This window comes from Dasypus novemcinctus, chromosome 1 (genome assembly GCF_030445035.2).
Source record: "Dasypus novemcinctus isolate mDasNov1 chromosome 1, mDasNov1.1.hap2, whole genome shotgun sequence".
NCBI lineage: Eukaryota > Metazoa > Chordata > Mammalia > Cingulata > Dasypodidae > Dasypus > Dasypus novemcinctus.
The window spans coordinates 165,373,292-165,398,277 of record NC_080673.1 but is presented as its reverse complement, the minus strand read 5'-3'; the positions used below and the strand labels follow the sequence as shown (position 1 = coordinate 165,398,277).

The 24,986-nt window shown below is 43.2% G+C and overlaps 1 protein-coding gene across 21 annotated transcripts in view; it reads right to left on the bottom strand.

The window, feature by feature from the left end:
- APBB2 (amyloid beta precursor protein binding family B member 2) overlaps nt 1–24,986 on the bottom strand; it is a 394,104-nt gene that overhangs the window by 97,552 nt on the left and 271,566 nt on the right. For 6 of the 21 annotated variants that reach the window (XM_012529782.3, XM_071216817.1, XM_058299412.1 and 3 more), the window contains 3 exons: nt 23,611–23,819; nt 13,836–13,921; nt 13,681–13,741 (listed from right to left, as the gene is read on the bottom strand). In XM_012529782.3, coding sequence (XP_012385236.2) covers nt 13,681–13,741; nt 13,836–13,921; nt 23,611–23,819 — 356 coding nt within the window. Of the gene's footprint in view, nt 1–13,680; nt 13,742–13,835; nt 13,922–14,317; nt 14,381–23,610; nt 23,820–24,986 lie in introns of all 21 variants that reach the window. The other 15 variants (XM_004448704.4, XM_058299398.2, XM_058299353.1 and 12 more) reach the window with 3 other exon arrangements.

Here is a 24,986-nt window from a genome sequence, read left to right as displayed (position 1 = left end):
GAGAGTTGCAATGATGAAATGCTTAAGGGAAACAGATATTTAAACAATGAACCATTGTTCATGGAGTTCAATGACTCTTTATCCCCAGGGCAAGCCTTAAAAACAGGATGACCAGTTAACTGTCCCTTGGCCTTCCAGTTGTCCCGGGGATTACTAGGTTTATCCTGGGCAAAGGCTGTGATTCTGTAAGTAAAATGCCATCTCTGTGAAACTTACTTCATGACAATGTATTAGAGCCTTGGCCATCCCATTTTCCAGACTGCTTTGGGAAGAATCTACATCTCAAAGGAAAATACAGCAGTTCACACTTGCACATGAGAGAGGAAGCAAATATTTATTTTTATGTCTTCAGGGTTTCTTCACTGATTAATGATGTGATGCGCCCCAGTGCTAGCCAAACCCGTGGTTTCACTTCCACACAGCTCGCTCTGGTGGGAAAGCACGTCACCACCCCTGTTAAAACACAGTATTGAGCGCTGGCCCCTGCTTGTTTCTGCAGACTTTACATTTTTTAAGGAGAGAGGCCCCAACAGAAGACTGGAGGAGAGTGAATGTCATGCTGGGTCCAACCAAATATGCTTGGGGAATTCCTCAGCCTTCGTGTCACCTTTTTTCCCCTCCGTGTTAACTTTTTAATAAGTAAAAAAAAAAAAAATTACTTTTGAAAATGTTTTATAGGCATTACATTATTTATCAACAGTCTCTCTCTTCGACAGCAAAAGTGCTTTAATGCTGTTAATGGCAGCAGGCCAGATTCTGCTGCAATCAGCCATTTTTGGCAGTCCTTGTCACTCTGAAAATACATGCAAAAGCGGGGGAGAAGTGGCAGAGCAAGGCAAGGAACACGCAAACAACCTCCCACATTTTCCTATAAGATGGGAGCAACTTTAATTTTAATTAACATTTATATGGAGCCCTGAAGTGAGGTTTTTTTTTTCAACCACTAGTATAAAGCCCTTGGTGACTAAAACACAAGTTTTTCAACCAGGATTCTGGAAGCTTTAAGCAGGGGCATTAGGAAAGGAAGTCTTATGTTATTGAACTCGGGTGACTTATTCCCACTCCACCTGAACCGCCAAGGAATTCTGAATTGACAGATGCTTCCCACAAATATGCACTACCATAAAGGAAGAGTGGAGGGCTGCTTGTTCAAATAAAAGCACACACGCACACATGCACACGTGCGCGCAACCACCTTAAATGCAACCTGTCAAAAAACTGTTTTGAGGCTTGTTTTGTGAGGCAAGAAACACTCAATCCCTCTGATAAATAGGATATTCTTTCTGCATATCATCACTGTCTCCCTTCCGGAAATTTGATTAAAACTTTCCACCTAACTGACATAAGCATGTACTATCTGTATTTTCATTAATAATCAGTATGTTACCAGAACTTGTTTCCCATTTTAAGTTTCCTCCAAGGTCTGGGAAAAAGAAATTTATGCTGCTTAATTTAAGCAATGACATATTTTAACACGCCGACTACTAAAATGATGATTCCCAAGCTCAGCGACTAGAGACGGAGGAAGGGAAGGTGGCCTTAGAGGCGGCATAGCTGAGGACTGGGCTAAACCACGCACTGACTCCAGCTTACTTTGTCCACACACAAAATTGATAATTCACAATGACTGACGGAACTGTTGGGAACCATTAAATCAGAATCTTTTAAAGAAACTTCTGGAGGACAAAATCATACTTGATGATTAGATGTAGAGTTAGCAAAGCATTTCTACCCACACCTCATTTGGTCCTCACTGTGACGTGCCTATACTAGGCACATACATCACTCTGTTATACAGATGAGAAAAGCAAAGCACACAAAGCACACCTCGAATAAATGATTTATTCAAGGTCACACTGCTTATCCCCAATGGCACCGTGGCTAGAACCCAGGCATTCCAGCTCTCTTGTCATACTCATCCCACTTGGAACATGGCCCTGCATTAGGAAACAGACTGGCTGGCTTTTCCTCTATTTTTATTCACCGGGAGTCGAATGCTTAGGTACTCAACTAAAAAATCACAAAACACATTAAAGACCATATTTTAATTTTCCTCTCAATCTTTAAAACATTTGTACGTCCTCAGCTTGAGCTTATGGTATAGCACTCCAACCACAACAATCCATAGAAAATCTGAGAGCCAAACCAATTGTGTGCCAGAAAGGCTAAGAGCAAGACTGGCCTACTTCAAGAGGCAGGATGGCTCGGTGGTTAGAAGCTCAGGTTCAAATCTCAGCTTTGCCATTTACCAGTTGTAGAAGCTTGGGCAAGTCACCTAACACTCTGTGCCTCAGTTTCCTGAAGAACAAAAAGAGGAAAAATACTAGAACCTACCTCGGAGGGCTTGGGTGAGAACTGAATGACTGAAGGAAACAGGGCTAGGAACGTGGTAACACTGTTTGCTATTATCACTTACAGAGATGACGGATGAACTTGAATAGACTGAACGATGAGCTCGTCACTAATGGCTCCAAACCAGTTTTGCATACTGTGTTCAGAACATACTAAATACTTAATGAATGCTGGCTATCATCATCATCATTTTACCGCTGGAAAGAACTTGGGCTTTGGAGTCTGCATCACTAAGGTTCAAATTTCAGTTCTTCTATGTAATAGCATTGTGATTTTAGGAAAGTTTTGGGTTCTGTGAATCTCAATTTCCTCATCTGTAAAATGAGAACAAAGAGCATCACTTTCCTTGCAGGGATGTTCTGAGAATCAAATGACCTGCTGCATATAAGCTCCTAGCAGCACGCCCAGCACCTAGCTGGGATTGGATAAATGTTAGTCTCTTCTCCACCTACTCTCTTCCACTGCTCAATTATGAAAATCTACGTCGGGTGTCCCTTCATTTCGTTGTTTTGAGACCTCAACCAAAACATGGCAGATTTGCATAAAAGAATACCTGGAGCAGGAGAGATGAGCTTCATGTAGAATTCTATTTTATCAAGCAACCACTGGCCTACTGTATTAGGGAAGAGAAAAAGAACCGGTCACTTTAATAAATAAGCTCTAGGTTACTACAGATCTCATCTGAACTCACAGCACTGAAAAAAAATCACATTCTCTAAGGTGCAGGACTGTTTGAGAAATTGTATATTCTTGGATCTAGGTTCCATGAGCCAAATTTCCATCTTTGCTAAAGATCAGGGTCACTTGCTGGCCAAACTGACCGTTGGTGATGTGGCTCAAGTAGAGGAAATGCTCCCTAGCTGGGGAAGTGCCCATCCATCCCTTGCTGGGTGGTGTGCTGAGAGAATGAGAGATGATGATGGTATCCAAAGGGACAAATTTCTGTTCTGTGCCAACAAAAAAGGGTGAACTAAGCGATGTCTGGCTCAAGATTTGGCTTAGAAGTGTGTTGGTTCAATAGCCAAACGTGGTCTTAATGAAGCAATCTTTAGTCCAAGGATCTCTTAAAGCCAATTGAAATTATTTATGCGCTATTGCTTAGTGAAATAATATCTCAAATGCTGCCTTCAACAGAAAGCCACTGAAATTCCATGTACGGTCACAAGTGACCTCACCTCTTCCTTCTTGAATTCTTAGGTTACCATTTTCTCATGCCCGCCCCCCTCCCAGGCTGAATGTGCTCACACCACCCTGCATGTACTAACTGTTGAATAAGCATAAGCTGATTGAATGGATGTATGAATCTGTGCACTCATTTTCTTAAAAGCACCAGTGCCAGGAGCAGAGCAAGGACAGAGACCCTGAGCTTTGTGGCTTTGCTACGGGGCCTCGATCTTTTTAAATAGGAGCCCTAGGAATGAGGGTTGGTCTGATTCAGCTGGAAATGGCTTGGCATGTCTAACAATTCTGTGGCAGGGACTATCCTTGTTATAGTGCATTAATTAATTTATTCCAAATAAATAAGAAATGTTCTCATGACTACCACAATAATGGCATCTGGCACTAGGTCCTCAGGCAAGAAGCCCGAGAGAAGGCCTGCTATCCACTGGCTCTTTCCAGATAGTCTTGAAATCTGGGCTCAGGATCCCCAGGTCTTGGTCAGCTGGTCCTTCCTGGAGCACCCAACCCTGCCGGATGAATGCACTGCTGCTGCTGCTACCTGAGGCTGCCTGGGTCTGTAACTATTGGCAGGATCTTGCTGGGCTAGGTACATGCACCTGCTGCCCAATGCTTCCAGGATACCCACCACCTCTCCTGCGCCTTCCTTCAGGGGGAAAGCAAGGGTTGCCTTTCCTCCACAGCCTCTCCAGGCATCTGAGCACCACAAAGTGCAGCTGCCAACAGCTGGGTAACAAAGCGTCTCGTTTCAACAAAGCGTCCATCCCAAGTCAAGGACCCACGTACGGTTGCCAATCCCTTGGCTGCTCATTCAGGCAAGGGTAGTGACAAGAAGTTAGTAAGGGAAAGGAAGCCATGGCTCTGACAGGAACACAGCATGATGCCTGGCCGACTTGGTCAGTGAAAGGAAGAAATGCAACAGCTCTCCTCTGTGCTACAGGTAAAGAGAGCACTCAAGGCCAATAGCTACGTGTCCAAAGGCAGCACTGCTTAATGGAAAACCACCCTGGACTGGGGGTCAGGAAGCCTGAATTCAAGTCCTGCGCCTCCACGACCGGCTCCGTGCTCTCGAGCAGATCACATTACCACTCTCTGCTAAGGCCTGAAAGCCGTGACCCTTAATTTCCCTTTGCGAATGTAAAACTAAAAGCCATGCGTGGGAGGATGACTCTCATTCTGCCAGGACTTGGTAAGTTAATGAATTGTTGGCTCTGTGCCTTAGTTTCTTGATTGAGCAGTGTTGATAATCACGGTCCCTCTCTGAGGACATTTACTTTGAATGACTGAAATGTGGGAATGACATCTGTGTTAGCCTGAGTTTCTCTAGAATGGCCACAATAAAGCCTCCCCTCCACATGCGCTCCTGTAATGTGACCTTGCCGCTCTCTCATCAAGAGGTGGAGTTCATTTCTCCACCCCTGAATCTGGTGTCTGACTGCTTTGGCCAAGACTATGGCAGAAGCAATGTGGTGCCATTTCCAGACATGGCCCTTGTCTCAGCTGGCATCTTGCTCTTTGGAAGCAGGCAGAGAGCAAGCAAGGGAGAGGGAGAGGGAGAGCGAGAGAGAGAGGGAGAGAGGTGTCTGAGGCACTAGCCGTGGGAGTGAAGAAGGCATTTAGAAATGGGTCCTCCAGCCCCAGCTGTCCCCACATGGACCAGAGAGGAACTACAACACCTGAAGCCTTCTTCAGTTCCTGAGCCCACAGAATTGTGAGCAAAACATATAGTTTTTTAAGCTACCAAGGTTCAGTGTACAAGAACAGATAACTGAAACTATGTTATTGGTAGTATTGGATAAATACAGATGGGCCTCATCATAACAGATGTTGCTAAAAGCATTTCCTGAAAATGAACACAAGTTTGCATCTCAAGTCATTTTTAAAGCTTCTGCTATCATATTTACTAGAAGGGGGTGGGGTGGGGTAGATCACTACGTCATGTTGCTGTGTAAGCCACTCACTGGCTTAGGCACCATGTTCTTTTGGGAGCCACATGAGCCACCCCTTACACCAGGCAGGGTGGATGTGCCTGGCACAGTCCCTGTGCAGGACACTATACAGCTCGGCACTCAGCACGATCCAGTGCACTGAATTTAGCTGTTTGTTGTCTGCCCCTTGCAGGCAGGGGCCACACTGTATTCTTTGTAGCAAGAGTAACAATGGCTACTGCATAGGGCACTTCTTATATTCCAAGCACTTGACACCCATCTGATGTATACCATATTCCAATTCAATGTTCACAATAGCCACGAGGTAGGTACTGTTATCAACCTCTCTCTACAGATGAGGAAACTGAGGCACAGAGAGACCAAGTAATTTGCTTTCGTTTACCCAGCTAAGAAGTAGCAGAGCTCAGCTTTGAACCCAGAGAACTTGGCTCTAGACTTAACCATTAAACCATACCACCTCCCCTTTAGCATTAAACATTCAATAAATGTTTTTAACTTAAAGAATGAATCAACAATGCAAATCAAATCCCATTTTCTAAGATCAAGATATCTGAAAGAAAAAAAAATTGCAGCACATGAATAAAAATCAATTATAAGAACTATATACAGACATAAAATCCCATACAAAGGCTAAGTAATGATAGTGAATTTGCTGCACAGACCAGAAATAAATGTGAATGATCAAAGATACTCTTTACCACTTCCTGCTTATCTATTAGTACTAATCAAGTCAGTAGCCCCTAATATAATTATTTCATGAAATCTATCCTATTAGGAACCAAGGGAGGGCACAGATAAATAAAGCTCACAGATGAGTATTAGTACCTCAGGTTCTTTCACCAGCCATTTCAGAAAATTTCTCTATCAGACCTACAAACTGCTTTCCTCCTTCTTGCTCTCCACCTGAGCAGGTCCTAATAAAAGAGTAAGGACACACACAAACCCAGTTCCTGGACAAAAATTCCTAATCAGCTGAGACCTGGCTGCAAACTGCTATAGCAGAACTGGAGGGTTCTGTGTAGACAGACTACATCTATTTCCGGTGGAAAACACACAGAAACAATGCCTGATCTGCCAGGTTTGCAGAGCAGCAGCAGCTGAAAGCCTGTTAGAAATGCAGTGCCTCGGCCTCGCCCCAGAACAAGTGAAGCGGAATATACAGAAGAAGTGAAAAGCACTGCGAAGGACTGGACCACATGGGTGTGGGCGCCGGTGCAAAGAAGAGGGGCTCTGTCCTCAAGCAATGACTCTCCAGTTCCTTCGTCCATTCCTACCTCCAACCTCCACCACCTCAACCCAAATACCCAGGGGGGTGATTTCTAGGAGCAGGTGGGTATGGTATTTCTCGGGCTTTGGAGTCAAATACATCTTTGTATTTTTGAGCCCCAGTTCCACCAGCTACTAGTTGCGTGATAAAACAAATTAATTAACCTGTTCAAAGCATCAGTTTCTTATCTATAATATGAGAAAACTAACAATGATGCCTTCTGTTGGCTGGGCTTCTGGGAAAGCTGCATGGAAGTGGCTGGTACAGCATAGGGCATCTGTGGAGTGTGTTCAGTAAAGTGGAGCCAGCTCCCTGCCCCCAGCCCTGGTTCAAAGTACCCCTTCTTTCTCCAGACTTGAATATAGATCAGATGGATTCATTTCATCTCCAGATGCTGGAGATCAGGACTGCTACATTTCATTTGGACTCTTAACATTTCTCAGAGCCAGAAGTGACTTCAGAGATGATGACACATTCGCTTTACAGATATAAGAGCTGAAACTCAGAGAATTTAATGTGACAATATAATCTTCCTTACCCATTCTTTTATTATGTATTTTAAAGAACAATGTTTTTAAAGCAGTTTTAAAAAGCCCTCTGCACAAACATCTTGAAATGATTTGTTATACACTGAGGGAAAGCCAGCAGGGTAGGGTTGATAGAAGCTCGAGGAATCTATCTTTGGATGCCATCTTAGCCACTAACTAATTGTGTGACCCTGGGAAAGTTATTTACGCCACTTCTGGGACTCAATTTTTTCATCTGTAATGAAGGTCCATTAGATCTTTAATTTTTTAAATAATCTTTTAATTTTTAAGTAAATTCAAACTTACAGGACAGTTGCCAAAAAAAATCAACCACAAAAGAAAACAAAAAACCACCTCATATAGAGAACTCCAACATACCCCCCACCCAGATCCACCCACTTAACATTTTCCCATCTTTCTCTCTCTCTCCTAAACATTTCAGTATAGGTTGTAACAATATAATAATGTTCCTTGATACACTTAGCCATTCTGTGCACATTTCCTAAGAATAAGGATATTCATCTTTGTAATAACCTTAAGTACAATTATCAAATTCAAGAAATTTCACATTGATGTAAAGTTTACAGTCTATATTCCAATTATTTCCATATGTTTCAATAACATCCTTTTGGGCATTTTCTCTTCCATTATTAGATCCAGTCTAGGATCATATATCGTTCAGTTGTTATTGTCTCCTTAGTGTCTCTCTCTCTCTTTTCAACTGTGGAAGCGTTTCTATAACATGAACTTTCCTACCATTAGATCACCTTTAATGTCACTTCTATAAGCCATTTTGTGATCCCAAATAAAATGCAGCTCAGGAGAATTTCTTTAAAGATGTAATTCTTAATACTGTCCATAAGGTGGCAGAACATCTCCTTTACAGGAATCTGAGCAGTTAACACAAAGGATAGGGAAAAAACTCTGAAGAACTGGTACATAATTTCAAACTCTTAAGGTTTGCACAAGTTGACTGTTAACTTGTTCTTATTATAATGCTGACCATTTTAATCCAGCTTTCGGCCAACACTGTACCGAGTGCTATGAGAAAAGGAAAGGTTTATAGGTTCTAAAATAGTATGAAAACAGGAAATAGGCTGTAAAATAACGGGGATTTTAAAAGATGAGCTACCTGACCTCCCAAATATGGCCAGGACTCCCCTTCTTGACACATGAAGCAAGAGAAACAATCATCTACAAAAGGTAGATAGATTTGAACATATGAAAAAGTTAAAAAATATTTTCCACATGGGAAAAGGATACAAAACAGACAAAGAAAAAAATAAATGATAAGCAAAAAATATTTCAGATTACAATAAAGGATAGGATTTTGCATTTTAAAATGCATAAGACTAAATGCAATGTGGTATCTTGGATTAGAACCTGGGACAGAAATAGGACATTAGTAGAAAAACTGGTAAAATCTGAATAAAGTCTGTATTTAGTAATTAGTTTTGTAGCAAGGTTAATTTCTTAGCTTTGACAAATACATGATGGTTGTATAACATGTTAACATTAGGGGAAGCTGGTGAAGGGTACACAGGAATTCTCCATGATATCTCTGCAATTATAAATCTAAAATTATTACAAAATAAAATTTTATTTAAAAAGAATAGAGAAATAAGATGAAAAACCCAGTCAAGAACTGAAACACAAGAGTTTCATAAGAAATGGCCTGTATTAATGATTACTTAAGAATACAATCAACGCCTGAGATAAATTGGGATGTAGATAAAGAGGTATATTACTGGTGGAATTATACATTACTGTAGCCTTTCTGAAAAGCAATTTTGCAATAAGTGACAAAAATCATAAAACCGATAGCCTTTGACCTACCACTATACCACTTATAGGAACCTATATCAAAGCAATAATCTAAAAGAAAAAATGTGACAGATTTCTATGAAGTAGCTCTGCTCTATAGTTCTGCAAACTGTTCCCACAGCAATCAGTGTCCTGGCAGGATATGGTGCTATTAATAAAATGGAACATTATAATAACATTATGAATAATGAATACAAGAACTGTGGACAGGAATATAGGAAGTAATAATTTTCTAATTTTTAAAAATAAAGAGCTTGCTAAATGCAATGTAGTATTCTCAATCGGATTCTGGAAAAGAAGGATATGAGTGGGAAAAATGGAGAAATTTAAATAAAGTTTGTAGTTTAGTTAACAGTTATGATACCAATGTTAATTTCTTATTTTTGATAATTGTACCATGGTTATGAAGATGTAAATATTAGAAGAGGCTGGTTGGAGGGTACATGGGAACTCAATCTTTACAATTCTTTTGTAAATCTATAAATATTTCCAAATAAAAAGTTAAAGAGCTCAGATTATGCACAAGCACACACATACATATTGCTACTTAGATACTTCACTCAGTAACTGATTTTCATGATGCCCAGATTCAGAGTGGTTGGAGAAGATTTGGAAGTGTCCACATCCTAATATTCTAAAAATGATTTCCATTCTCTCAGCAGTAAGTTTTACTTAGGGAGTAAGGAAGACCTTTCCATCATAACCTTCTTAGTAATCCTTTCTTAGGAAATATGGAACGCGAAACTCAACTTTTTTAAAAAGAAAGAATACTTTTAAGGCTTATTTTGTGGGCACTCAGTTCATTAGTCCTTGACAGGGTGAAAGAGTGTGGAGGGTTATCTACAGGGAGTTACTCAGGACATCTGGAAAATCTAGGTCTTGCCACGTTGCCCCGTTGCCACGCTCTGTGTCCTGGGCAGCAGTAACAGGAGAGGAGGGACTGCCGGGGGGAGCGGGAGAGCACAGGGAGAGAGGGCGCTGCTGCTCCTCTTGGCTGCCCGGAAGTGGCTTCCTTAAAGTCAGTTTCTAAACTGTCTTCAAAATTTGTACAACAGCATGTCCTTCTGGGCTGTTGGACGTTGAACTATGCTGTCGTTCTGAAAGAACATCCTGCCCTTGCCTGCAGGGCTCCCCTTAGCCCACTTGCGTTAGGAAGAGGGGAGGCCATTCATCCAGGGGAGAAGCAGGGCCAGGCTCCTGAATTTCTCAAAGGGGCGGCAACCCACCATCTCCAGGGGAGAGCTTAAAAATGAGGATCTGCCAGTCACCAAGGATGCAGATTGCCTCCACCCAAGTCCCTAGCTTCCTCCCCTCCTGGGCCCAACTTTTATCATAAACCTGGCTGAAACAATACGAATGAGTTATGGTCTGAAAATCCCTGAGTCCATCCACTCGACTTCTTGAATACAGAGCATACCCCCGCTTCAAATCAGACCAGAAAGCTGGCAACCTGTACCTTACTCTCAGAATCTCCACCAATCTGCTTCCAGCGAGCTTTGCTTGGGCATTCGCCCTTTGCTTCTAATGAGCAGTGCTCTGAACACCACATCAGGTTTACATATATATGCATATATATGTAAATGTACATGCATAATGTCCATGTGAAAAAATATACGTATCTGGAATATTGTTGAGGACAGTGACCACATCATTTGGAGATGGCCCCTCAGTGAAATTCCAGGTGAGAATTTTCTTTTAGAGAGAGTCTAATGGGTATGAGCTCTGGAGACAAACAGAACTGAGTTCAAATGCCAGCTCTAGTACTTACTAGTTATCTAACTTTCTATGCCTCAGTTTCCTCATCTGCAGTCTGGAGATAATGATATTGAGCCCACAGGACGTTTGTGACGCTGAAAGTCAATACCACTAGGCAAATATAATTACCATAATTATATTTGAATGAAACACCAGAAAAAACTTTCTATGCCCTGAGAAGCTGGGATGGTTCTGCAGCATGGACAGCATGATTCACATGAGTGATCCTCTGAAACACCCCCCGAACCCCCACGTGCGTGTGGTCTTCACACACTCCCGCTGGCGACTGGCCTTCAGCAGGTGGGATTTCAGAATCAAGGGTGAGGCAGGAGAGTGGGAATACGTACGGACATCTGATTTGCCCTAACAGGATTTGTGCCATCCACCATGAGAATCCTTGAGGGAAATAACCACCAGGAGGTACAAAGACACATTTACAGATGGATTGGCTTTAGTAACTGCAGAATCCTCTGCTCTGAAAAGCCAGATTTTTTTCCTCTTCCCCTTCTGATCCTTCCTTACTCTACATCACAGCTCAGACAGAGGCACTGATTATTTCCTTACATTTTCAGCCCCCTTTTAAAAAAGCATCTGTTCTTTTAAGTCTCTCAAATCTTTTAGGGAACAAAGTGGGCCATAAATAAGGAACAAAGCTGAGTCTCATTAAAATGAACCAATTCATGATAGCTGTTGAAATAGAGAGATTGGTAATAGAAAGGTGGCAGGTGGAAGATAAAAGAATTCAGAAAGCAATGCAACTGGGGAGGAAAAAAAAGAGAGTGAGAGAGGAAGGCCAACCCACAGACTTAGGTCGTATTTCAACCATTCCTCCTAGTCCTGCTCCCAATTCTATCTCCATTCCAGGTATCACCCTTCCCGCCCACTCTCGTCAATTTCACGCGGAGGCCCTCAGTGGTGGAGACAGATACCGCTGCTGGCACCTCCTCCTCCAGCCTTTGCTGATAGCCCTTGTAAAACACCTGGCAGCAAAGCAAATCATTCCCAACCCGCCTTCCTGTTTTACTGCATCCATTCCTTGCCATAAAATTTATCTTTAAAGGTCCAGCATGTTTAGCCACGGCCCAAGTGGAGAGCAGCTGCCGTCTTATCAGGCTGTGCTTAGAATTAAGCTGAGCACATTAGGAACAGCAGAGAGTTCACTGGGAGCCCTGAGATTCTTACAGAACCGAATGGCAATATGGCCGTGGCTGGCAAGCGAGTCAAGCTTTGCAACCTGCATGGTGCTCCCCACTTTACTACTGAGGGAATCTATTTGTTTCATTCGTAGAAACAATCTGTTTGGAGGTTCAGAAAAATAAAAGAGGATCTGGAAGGATGCCTTCCCTCTCCACGACATAACTGGTGAAGAGAAGGGGAGGGAAGGGGCTGAGGTAGACCTAAGGGCAGTCCATGCAGCTGGTGCCCAGGATCGCCGACATCATTTCAGGGCTCGCGCCAAAATGGAAATAAATGCAGGGCACTTTCTTCAAAAAAGGAGGGGAAAAAGGGCTGTCCAAATGACTAAAACATTTAGCTGTTTCCTTTCTTCTGTGATCTCTCTCTTGACCTTTCACAGTCTTTTAAAATTGCTGTTTAATGTCATGCACTGTCGGGCGAAGGGATACCTGCAGGACCCAGGGCCCTGTCTAGGACTTGGGGAATGTGCACAGACCACTGGTTTCTGGGTTCCCCTCTCGCCGGCTGTCAGAACGACACACCATGCCCTGGTCAGGGATGGGGAAACCGAAGCTCTCTTTCCTATGGACCCAGTGCCCCAACCCACAACAGGTGGGGATCCCCAAGCGTACTGCAACCTCCACACCAGGGCATCCTAGGAACCTGCTTTGGGAGCTGGCAACAGGCCTGGAGCTAATGAGTTGCCTGTTGAACACACTGGGGGGCTGCTAGCCTGGCCTGGCATGACCATTACCATGTCCCATTTGGAGACACCATGGGGCATACGTGCCCAACCCCAACCCTCTCCATGTCCACACACCCTGGCCCCCACTGGGGGTAGGAGGCAGCAGGAGTGGCTGGACATGGGCAGGGATGAGGAGGCTGGACAGGGCCTAGGGCCCCAGGGGGTGGGGGAGCAGGCAGCTAAGAACCTGTCCCAGGGAGGCAGTGGGGTTGCAGGACTCTGTGTGAACCAAGGCTCCAAACCCCTTGTGCATGCTCCATTCTCCCACCTGACTTCACTTACAGGACATAATAAAATTATTATGAATTTATTATGAATTTCAAGACAGCGAATGGATCGCATTAAACTCATGCACATGCCTTGCAGCCCCGTCCATTTACACCAATGTGCACCCAGGAAACTGGCTCTGTTGGTACCTTGTTAACAGTCCAGAAGGAAAATGAAAACAAGTTGGCCCTCATTTTCCCACAAAAAACATAAGCCTCCAACCTGTGTTTATGGCAGGGATGGCAAAGAGGTTTTCACTTGCCTAAGGGTGAGGCAAGAAGAGTGAGAGGGATCTCACACCCACCTGTTCAACTGCTCCTCTCACTGCTCTGCAAAGTAGAGCCTGGTTTGTCTTCAAAGGCTTCTGAAGCCCACCCAGGTGAGCAATGACTGTAACTTTAATACACTGTGCAAAAAGCTGATGCAGTAAGATTCGGGCAGCATCTTTAAAGGTTGTAGAAATCCTCCCAAACCTAACTTGGCCTAGAAATTACCTTCAAGTGTGGGAGAAATTAGGAAATAGAGAAGATGGAAGGATGATGAACTATTAAGTGTCTCTGCACGGATGGCTTATTATCCAAAGTGATTACTTTGATGCTAGACCAAAACTCGATTGCTGAAAGCAAGTTTCTTACAAACCTTGGCTTCTGGGTCGCTGTTGATACTACAAGAATCGTCATCATCAGCTTGTGGGGCATTTCTGTAGAGATAAACAGAAAATTCGACTTAGAATTACAGCCCAAATTGTAGCTGCACAGAGCCATGCATCACAACAGATCCCTCCAAAGCCCTACCTGAGTTTCAAAGATGCATAGCGTAGTGTTGCGCCTTCAAACTCTTTTAAACTGGGGTCCGGGTTAACTGTGGCTGCATGCAAATCCTAGGGGAAAATGGATCCGTTAATGTAGAATGGGGGGGGGGGTGCCATTACATGCCCTCATATATCAAAGGGAAGAAAAGTTCTTCCAGCAAGAGGCAGAGTGTACATGAGAGGAGGCAGAAAAAGGCATGCAAGGGCTGCGGGATGCTGCATTGGTGCCAGCGCCTGGTTCTTACAGCACAGCAGGGACCCTGGGGCAATCAGCCTGAAGTCATTCACAATGGGAGGTATCAGAAAAAAATATATAGTAAGAGGTGAGCTGGACAAGCCTAGCCAGAATCCCAATCACTCCACCGCAGCAGAAAGTGTGATGGTCACGCAAGGAAAAATATACAGCCACAGCCATGCAAAAAGGAAAAAAATATTAAAAGAGCTAAAATCTGACAATATACTTGCCTTCCAAATGTCACTATTAATCTTTCCCCCATTCAGAACAGCAAAATCACTCCATGGCTGTTTCTAGACATAATTATTCACATAGGAAAAAGCATGTTGATTTAAAAAAAGAGAGAGAGAAAAAGAAAAAGAAAAAGAAAAAGGAAAGGAAAAGAAAAAAACACACAAGACACTGTTGTTAGCATCAATATTCACAGGATGGGTTAGGGAATGAATTAACTCTAACAAAGTAACTCATTAGCTCATTCTAGTCCAAATCTAGATTGCCATCGAAAGAGTAAGGCAGGAGAAAAGAGATGACGTTGTAATTACTTACCAAAACAAATGACTGAACAAGGAAAACCCACATGTATTAAAAACAGACAGTGAAGTTATTTTCTAAATGTGGTCTTAAAAGCAAACAAAATGCTTCCCAATACTGAATGTTTACCATACCTCATTCTGTATTAACAGCCACCAGTCCCCCTTTTCCTCTTAGTAATGAAAAAGAATTATTTTTTTTAGAGATGGTGGTGGAATTAGGGATGACACTTCTCAAATGTGCCTGTTTGGAAACTTGAAATGCCCATGCCTAAGGGTATGAAAAGCTGGAGTGAAATTATTTTCACATAAAAAGAAAAAAGAAGATAATGAAGGGAAAGGGAAATCACTAAAGATCCACATCTTACTGAAATTGAACCTGACTAAAAATAGCTCTAAACAACCTAATGTAAATTCCTCTAATTCATAAATGCTCTACTTCCTTGCCACGCAAGTACCTTCACAAATTAATATTTGATCATGAAATGATTTTCTAAAAATAATTATGGAACAAAGCATGAGGTTTTGCCTTGTGCTTGCAAAGATCTTGCAAAAGATCTCTGAATCTAAACAACTCCTTCCATTCACCCCGTACAAGAAAATGTCTTTCTTTCTACTAAAGCTGAGTCAATATTCAAATATTTTTCACCTTCGATTTGGGGAAATAAATGAAGCTAATAAAATCCAGGCCCATTCTTATGAATTTGTTCCACTGACTTATCAGGCAAATCTCTTTTCTTGGGAAATAAGTCAACCTTGCAAACTTCAACTAAAGTTCTTTTAAAATGTGAAGAGAAGGCTGACCCTGTCCCCTTTTCAAGTTTCTGTAACTTTAGTTCACAACATTGATATGATTTTTAAAACTACTAAAAGTGGAAGAAGCAAAGTTCAAATGCCTCACATGCTGAAAGATGCATTATTTAACTCTGCAGGACTCTATGAGGGTGAGGTCACTGCAAATTTAGATCTGCTCTCATTATTGCACAATTGGTATCTTTGTTGCCTTCTTTTGGGGGACTAGGCCCAATGGCAGTTTCTCAAAATAAAAAGATGTTAGACCATGGTATGTACTGTAAAAAAATAATCTCTCATTACACAAAAGGGCAAGAATGCTGCCTCACCCCTTACCTCTCTGCTTACTCTACCCCCAAAAGCAAGTGTTCAGTTTTCATGCCGGAGAATTTTAACCTGTTAGCTGACAAGACTCATGAACATTTGAACTGGGAGTGCAGTGCTTTGTGCATGTGTGTTCCTGGGGAGAAGATCCTTAAGTTTCCCCATGCTCTAAGAGGAGCCTGTGTCAGTGAATTTTAAAAGTTTAGAACCATCACCTTAGGGGATATTTATAAGTACTCAATGAGAAGTACCTGGAAAATCAAGTACAAAATAAAACTTTAAGTTAGAATTTCTTTTTTAAAAAAGAAAACAATCCTATATGGCCCCAAATCATATCACTATTTACATGAACACAGTATTTGTTTCCCTGTAAGGTTAATTTGAAAAATGACATTGGACAACCAATTAGGAAGACTCAAGAAACTGCATTCTTGTAATGAAATTAAAAAAAAAAAAAAAAGTGGGTGTCTGATAAAAAGAATATGAAGTGAGAAATTATCCTCAAGAGACACTATTTGTTGGGACTAGCAAGGGCAAAAGAAGAATATTTTTAAAAACGAGTATTCAGAAAAGCCTCTGGTACTTAATTAAAACAGTTCTCTGTACGTCTGTATGTTGTAAATTTTTGTGTTAATTTTTGAACATAGGGGTCCATGTAAAGTAAAAGCTGATTACAGTTCTAAGATTATTTGATTCCAGCTTTCGTGGCAGGGAAATATAAATTGGGTGGTAAACTTCCAATAATCATAGAAGGCCATATTGATTCTGGAAAAAGCTTAAAACAACATGGGTAGCCTTAAAGAAGAGACCTTTTAGCATAAAACTCAAGTAAGGGAAAATGGAAACTAGCATTATACATGAGTAGGCCAAAGACCTATTTTGGCTCCTATATTTAAAAATATTCACCTAGGTCAAGGATAAGAAAATTTCTGCCCTGTACAAGTGATCATAATTTTTTTAATTATTAAAATTAAGGGCATTATAAGACAAAAACGATTAATTTTAAATTTAACAAACATATTCTATTCATTTACCTTTTTTTTTTTTTAATTAAGAAGAAAGAATACTGGGAAGTGGATGTGTCTCAAATGACTGGGCTCCTGCCTACCACACGGGAGGTCTGTGGTTTGGTTTCCAGCGCCTCCTAAAGAAGATGCAAGCTGGCGCGACAGGCAGGCAAAGCAAGCTGACACAACAAGATGATGCGACAAGAGACACAAGAAAAAAAAAACATAATGAGAGACACAACAAAGCAGGGAGCAGAGGTTCCCAGTGCCTCCTAAAGAGGACAGGCAGGTGCAGTGAGCTGACATGACAAGATGACACAACAAGAGACACAAGAGGAAAAACATAATGAGAGGGAAACAGATGTGGCTCAACCAACTGGGTTCCCATCTACCATATAGGAGGTCCAGGGTTCGATGCCCAGGGCCTCCTGGTGAGGGGGAAGCTGACCCACATGGTGAGCTGGCCCAAGTGGAGTTCCGGCCCACGCAGGAGTACCGCCCCACGCAGGAGGGCCACCCTGCATGGGAATGCTGCCCAGTGCGGGAAAGCCACTCAGCACAGGAGTGCTGGTCAATGCGGAGAGCTGACACAGCAAGATGATGCAACAGACACAGAGGGAAAAAAATAAGAAGACACAGCAGAACAGGGAGTTGAAGTGACACAAGAGAGTAATCACCTCTATCCCACTCTGGAAGGTCCCAGGATTGGGTCCTGGAGCTGCCTAATGAGAATACAAGCAGACACAGAAGCACACAGAGCGAATGGACACAGAGAGCAGACAACGGGGGGAAGAAGGGAAATAAATAAATAAAAACATAACGAGAGACACAACAAAGCAGGAGACGGAGGTGACTTAAGTGATTAGGCGCCTCCCGCCCACATCAGAGGTCCCAGGTTCAGTCCCTGATACCTCCCAAAGAAACAAAAAGATGAACAGACACAGCAAATGCAAACAACGAGGGGATGGAAAAAAAAAAAGAGGAAGAAAGAATAGAACACTTCCACTAATCATTTAAAATAGACAAAACAGAATAAAAACAACCTAACAGAACTTCTTTGGGTTTGCAAAAAGTTTGTGGTCAGGTGGGGGTGAGAGAGATGAAAGAAGAGACAGACAGAAAGGCCAGTGGAGAATCATGTCTAGGGAAAGACAGAGACATGAGCAGGAAAAAGGGTAGAAGGGATCCACAGAGGGCATCTTTCATGAACAACAACCTCCCAACCGACAACCTTTCAGACAATGCAGCAAAAGCCGTGCCCAGTTGAGGGAGGCTTTGCTGTTGGAGTCTTCGTACCTGGAACACACACTCCTGGTGCCTGTCCTGCGCATGCCCAGGCTGCAGTGCTCCCTACCCTGATTATCTCCATCACACTCAGTTCTGGGACGGCACTGGAGCCTGGGCTCCTAGACACAGCTGGCCGTGGGGTCTGACTCAGTGCCTGGGGCACGAAGCCTCTCATCACCCCTCATTACTGAGCAGGTGCAGGGCGAGGGTCGACCCGCTCAGCGAAGCCGATCCTACAACCTGTGACTGCTGACAGCTTTCTTCTCCCAGATTTCTTTTGGGGTCTTGGAAAGCAATTCCCAAAATCTAACAAAAGTGATGCTTTGTTCCTCTGCTGGAAAAGGCTAATGTTAGAGTTGCTTCTCTGCAAGGACAAGAGTGCAGTCTTGAGGATGAGGGCTGAGGGGCTGAGAAAGCCTCCCCGAGGGGACCTTCTTTAGGGCCTAAGAAAGTCTCTATGAAGTGGTACTAGCACAGGCTGGAGAGCAGGAGTGGAGGGTGAACCTGCTGAGAGCTGGGCTGAGAGGAAAGCAGTGAACATTCCACCGCTGCTTCGACTGAAGATGTAATCATGTAACCCGGGTGCACGTCTGAAATTCTGATGCTAACATGCCCTGCTGGAAAGCCGGGGTTCAAATCCTGTCTCTGCTCTCATTTGCTCTGTGACCGCAGTTCCCTCGTGTATGAAACAGGGTGGCGAAGACCTCCATCACAGCACATCAAGAGAACAAAGATCAAGAATGCTGGGCCTTGGCACAGGGACCAGCCCCGGAAGGTACCCAGAAATGGCAGGTTCCTGATTCTCTATTCTCTTCCTTCAAGGCATTCGGTGTGTTTGATAGCCAACATAGCCAAAGCACGGAATCCACAGAGAAAGAAATAATAAAGGCCCTTTGTAACAATAAAAATTTGGGAACCTCTGGACTATGAAGTGCTATGAATTACGCTTAATCCTGATTTGACAAAAGTTGAGCCTTAATACGTGTGTCCTTGACGATAGGTGGCAGAGAACGTGGGATCCTGGAATTTCAAGGGACAAGGCAGGCAATGTAAAATGGCCTTCTTTTTATAGGTGTGTGTACATTTTTTTTTCTTCTTTAAAAAATGTTCTCTATGCTTTGTTGGTTGCAATGGTATCAGAAGAGTACAGTATTATGGTTTATAATACAAAATAAATTCAGAGAAGTAAAAAAAAAAAAAGAAGCTAGTAAACAAACTGACCAAAGCTTGCACAATTAAATTTGTTTCAGTGTGAGCAGCAGTGGGGTGTAGAAACTGTAAATGAGGGAGGGGTCAGGAGGAGGCCCTGGGACTCCAGTCCGGGCTTGTGGCTAGAGACGTCAACTAATAGCTCCCTCCCTGTGAGTCTGGCTGACCCCTTCACTCCACAAACATTTAATGAACTTCACCACATACCAGGCACTGTGCCAGGTGCTGGGGACACAAGGCTGAGGGAAACATGTCCCGACCCCCAAGGAGCTTTGGGAGAAGGGGGGGCATGGGGTCTGACAATGCCCCAAGTTATAATACAACAAAGGGACGCTATGGATTAAAGGTCTTTCAAAGCAGAGAGGTGAGGGCAAAACTGGCTGGGAGAAGCTAGGGTGAGGCCAAAGAATTTAAAAGGAAGTGACACGTAAATAAAAGCAGGGGCCTGGATTCATTAGCCACTGACTCTCACCCTTTATTCAGCATTAAATCACCTGGAAAGCTTATTATTAAGGCAGATTCCCAGGTTCCAGCTCCAAGAGTCCAACCTGATGACCTGCAGTGGGGTCAAGGAATCAGCATACTTTACAAGCCCTGACTCATGTCTGGCAGGGATCCTGTTTCAGGGGCTTAGAGCACTGCTCAAGGTTCTTTCCAGCTGTAGAACGCCATAATTATTTGACTGGGTGAAGAGGTTCGGTAAAATGACGACAGAATGGCCCTTTTAAAGTGTCATTTTATTTCTAAGTGCAATATAATGTATGAAAATGCATAGGTCCTTACGTGATGCCTGGGTTCTGCTCCTCCTGGGGAGTGGGTGGCTCAGGGCACCCCGACGCCGTGAGCACTGCAGGACGAACCCGCAGGTTTGCTGCCACGATGAGATCACCGTTCTGAGACACAATTTTGCCTTCCCTAGCTTCAGATCCCCCTTCTCCACATTCTCTACTGAAGGAACTAGGAAACCCCTTCAGTTGAAAAGATTATATGTGAAGCTTGGCTACGGGCCAGTAGTTATTCCATAACAATATTTTGTGTGGCCTCCTCTTCTCTCTAAAAATTTGACAACCAAGTAACTTGGGAGGTAATCTGGAACAAACAAATGGTTTGGGGAAAGAGCACCGTGTGCCCAATTTCGGCAGCAAATGCTTCCCGGTCAGTTTATAAACTTTCTAAAACATTGCTGGCGTGTGCAGGGGAAACATTATCCACTGAGCTTAACACTTCCCAAGTGAACTTTGGAATGTGAAATGTAAAATTTTCAAAAACTGTAAGAAAGCCTTCAGTCCTAAACTTTTGTGAAGCTTAGTCAACAGATTTGGCACTTATTCTACTTGTCCTTTTTTTTTTTTAAAGCCAGCTCAGGAAAAAGCTGAATAAAATATGCATCTCCCACATGACATACTGTAAGTTTCTTCCTTCCCTGAACATTTTGCTTTCTCTCAAACTTCCAAGAGTTGAAATAGATTCTATGTAGTGCTCAAAGAAATGGTGTTAGAGAAATAATCACCTCTCTTTAACTGTCAGCACTGGAGACAATGTTATGAAGAGAAGCCATATTCTAGAAGGTTCAGCATGTAACTCAGTCTTTCCTTGGGGAGAGATGAAGAAATTCAAGCCCCTCCCTGCCCCTTAACTACAGTAAAAACTTGGGGTGGAGACAGGGATCAGTAAATCTGATTCGAGCTTGCCTTTACCACATACTAGCTGTGTGATCTTAGGCAAGCTCCTTAACCTCTCTGTGCCTCAGTGTCTTCAAATGTAAAATGAGAATGCCAACAATAGCACCAGATACATAAGTGCTTATGGGGAATAATAGATTTGACCTATACTAGAAACATTCAATGACAGTGCCTCTGTGCTATTACCCATGTCAGTGTCAGCACATTTTTTTCCATTTTCAGCTGCATACATGGCAGGCTTTTTTTCCTTTCCTTAACTCTCCTACTCTCCTTCTCTCTACCTGCTCACCCCTCTGCCTCTAAATTATTGCCTTTTAAATCTGCTTATTGTTTTGATTTAGATGATCTTATCTACTGAGAGGCAAAAATGTGGTGTGAAGTGAACAAGGGAAGGGCTGATCTGAAAAACATCGATCCCACTGGTCTAGTCAAGTGCTGGATGTGAGTCACTCCCTCTGAAATGTCTCAAAATACACTCCCATTAACAAAGTTCCTTGGAGGAATAAGACTTTGTCGACATGATAACATGACTAGCAGCAGAAGAGACGAATGGCACCAATAGCAAAGTGGAAATTCACGCAGCACTGGGGCAAAGCACAGGCTCTAGGGTTTGACACTCAGCAATCGTGTGGCTGTTCAACTCTCGGAGCCTTAGTTACCTCTCTTCTTAGATGGGGAACATAACAGCTGTCTTCTATGCCACATGAGCGTCTTGAGGGGATCAAATAAAAGGATGTTTATAAAACACCCTGAAAACCACAAAAATCACGAGGAGCAGGCAGAAGGCTCAGTGGTGAGATACAATCTGAGCAGTGACTAGGATGGGGTAGGAGGTGGGGGGCAGCTAGAGAGGCAGAAGCGAGCACCAGAAGGATGCCAAGAGATTGGAGGTGGACTCTGCTAACTGACCATTTTAACCAGAGCCAGCTGCCTGCCTGTGCGGTTTTTTCCCAAGACTTTTGGCAGGAAACATGGAAATGAAAGTCTACCACATTAATCAAATAAATAGAAACTGGAGCCACATGAGCCTCAGGACGTCCTCCTTGGACTCCAGCACACCTATGCCTTGGGCTTAGCAGAAAGGCTTTAGGAAGGACTTGATTTCTTCCACACACAGAGGACTTGAACTTCAAACAGAAACTGTATCTCCAAGTCAGCCATATCTCCTTATCTCTGGGACAATGAAGAAGCAAAGCAAGCTGAAGTTCCAAAGCCAGGGGAGCTGAGTGAGAAAACACTGGCCGAGGGTTCAGAAGGATTCAGGAACCCCAAGTTCTGGATCTGGTGCTGCCCTGGTCACTGGCCTCTCTGTAACTCGGGTACGGATGCTGGACCCAGATGATCGGCACCCCCCCACTCTGACATTCTCTGGCTGCAGGGCACTCCCCACCGGTGAAGACGGTTGAAGTGCTGCAATAGGGGAATGCAACCCTAGGAGAAAAAGATCCCAACAGAAATGCCACACAACCAGGCTGAGATACAAGAGGGCTTTCCTTCGTGCTAAGCTCCTTCAGGGTCAGGCTGTGCTGGTTTACCTTTATCCCCAGCACACCTAACAGAAGATGAAGAAATGACTGAACTGAATTTGCCCAGGGAGTCTGACCCCAATTCATCACTTTCAAGACGGAGAATGCAAGGTCCAGACTGGGTAAGTGAGAAGCCAAACCCTGGGCTGCTTGGAGGCAGGACTGTGACTAGACTATAAGTCTTACTGCGCCCCAGAGAAGAGAAATGGAAATAATCCAAGATTTAGGAAGTAAGATGCTATCTACTTTTAGTGAGAGGGTAATGAGAGTCACAAATCTAGAAAGAAGGTTTGCCAGCAACAGGTATGGTTCAAATGCCCCCCCCAAGTCCTCGAAGGAAAAGAAAACGGGCTTGCTTACAGAATAAAAGACTGAGGTCAGAAAAAGGCAGAAAGCTGCAGTGCTGGGGGATCAAACCACTCTTCTCAGAAAGAGTCATCACTTAATTGTGACTTTTCACAACTGTAATTCTCATGTATATGTTATCAGGCTTCACAAAGGTTCACTGCAGGGATCATTCTACTAAAAATACCACAATGGACTTCTTTAATACCTCAAGTCTTTGTTTAAACATCTACTCTTCTTCCTCGGGGACAGCAGAAATTTATGCTGGTGATTATTTCCAACATAATGTCACTTCTGCTAAATAAATGAATCTTTAAAAAAAAATTTTTTTTTAAAGAAATTAAGGGCTTGAGGACTCTCAAGGGTTATTCTTGCAGATATCCCCTCCATGCTACCAAATGAACCCAAGACTAATAAGATATGCAGTAATTATACTGCGTCAGGCCAAGAGATGTTCCCTGCATAAATATTTTATGAAGCCAGCACAATGCAAAGGTACCTGCAGAGCAACGTACTGCCTCAGTGAACCCCAGGGAATCGTAACCACTTCTTATTAATCAGCCCCCACCCTCCAGTCCCTGCTTTCTGCACCTGGAATAGTGTTTCAAGGAACCATAAGCCATTAAAAAATGAATACATCCTTGAAAGAGGGATATTAACACTATTTACTAAAAGGAAGCATTACTGAGATTTCAAATGCAACGTGCATGATAATCAAAATGCTTACCTCAACAACCTGTTAGGGCAGAAGCAACTCGTTTACAGAGAAATCACAAGTTATATCCAATCTACTACGCCATTAAAAAGACATTCCATTTTACCTCATTCTCTGGGGTAGGAGATGGTGTGACAGAACTAAGCGACCCTTTCCTAGAACCCGGAAGATCTGCTGGGATGGAGACAGGGCGCTCCCACTGAGTCGTTCCTGTTGGTATGTGCCAATAGTAGGTCCCAGCGATGTCACTGACTCTTTTCCAGCCTGGAGGCAAATCCGGATCAGTCTGAAATGAGTGCTCACTCCATATATCTGCTGGGAAAAGGGAAAAGAGACATTTTAGTAGAAGAGAGAGGAAAAAAAAAGTACAGTCCCTCAAGTTCGATAACAATGTTCAGGGAAATCTTATAGGCAAATACGTCCACAGTCCAAATGAGAAGAACTTCCAAAGCAGAGTAACGGAAGTGATATGGAAACAAACAAGGAAAGAGCTGGAAGGGAAGGTGGACATGTGAGCATATGAAGACGAAGGCCTCAAGTCATCTTACAGCTCCATGAACACTGTTAAGGCCTGCTGAGGAACTAACCCCTGGTACCTCAGAAGGTGACCTAATGGGGAAATCAGGTCATTTCAGATGGAATGAGAACAGTTAAAATGAGGTGATACTGCAGTCAGGTGGGCCTCTAATCAAAATGACTGGTGTTCTTATGAAAAGAGGAAACAAGGACGGAGGAGGGGAGAAGGCCATGTGGCAACTGAGGAGTCCACAGAGTGCTGGCAAGCCACGGCCAGAAGCCGGGAGACACACGTGGGACACATTCTTCCCTACAGACTTCAGAGGAAGCACGGCCCTGTTGCTTATTCGATTTCAGACTTCTAGCCTTCAGAACTGTGAGACCACCTATTTCTGCTGTTTTAAGCTACCCAGTTTGTGGTACTTTATGGCAGCCCTAGGAAACTAAGACAAACCCTAGGAACAAGCTAATGCTCTAGCAACCAGTGGAAATAGGCCAAATAAAATTTACATGGGAATCTCCTAAATTCCTTTACAAGTTATTAAGATTTACTGGCTGGCCTCATACTTCTTTGTCAGCTATGCGTCCAACTATACGTTTCTCTAACTTCTTCCTATAAATGAATACTGTGCGTTTATGCCCTTTGTATGCTTTTAAGAACCACTCCTATTTACTACAAACACGTACAAAGGAGCAATGCCTTTTTTTAAAGACTCTAGAATTCCAGATCGCACACAAAGTAGGTGGACTGAAAAAATTTTGGAATTCAACAAAGGACCAGACCCTGGAAAGAGACCAGTAATGTAAACATGTGAAGTAGGACGGGCATGAGACAACAGAGATGACAGGGACTGTGGCAAACTGGCAAGCATCTTCATAGTCCAAAGACATTCAAAGACAAAAAATGATTTTTTTAAACATTTGAGGGCTGAATAAAATACACCTATTGGATAATTTCAGCCATCC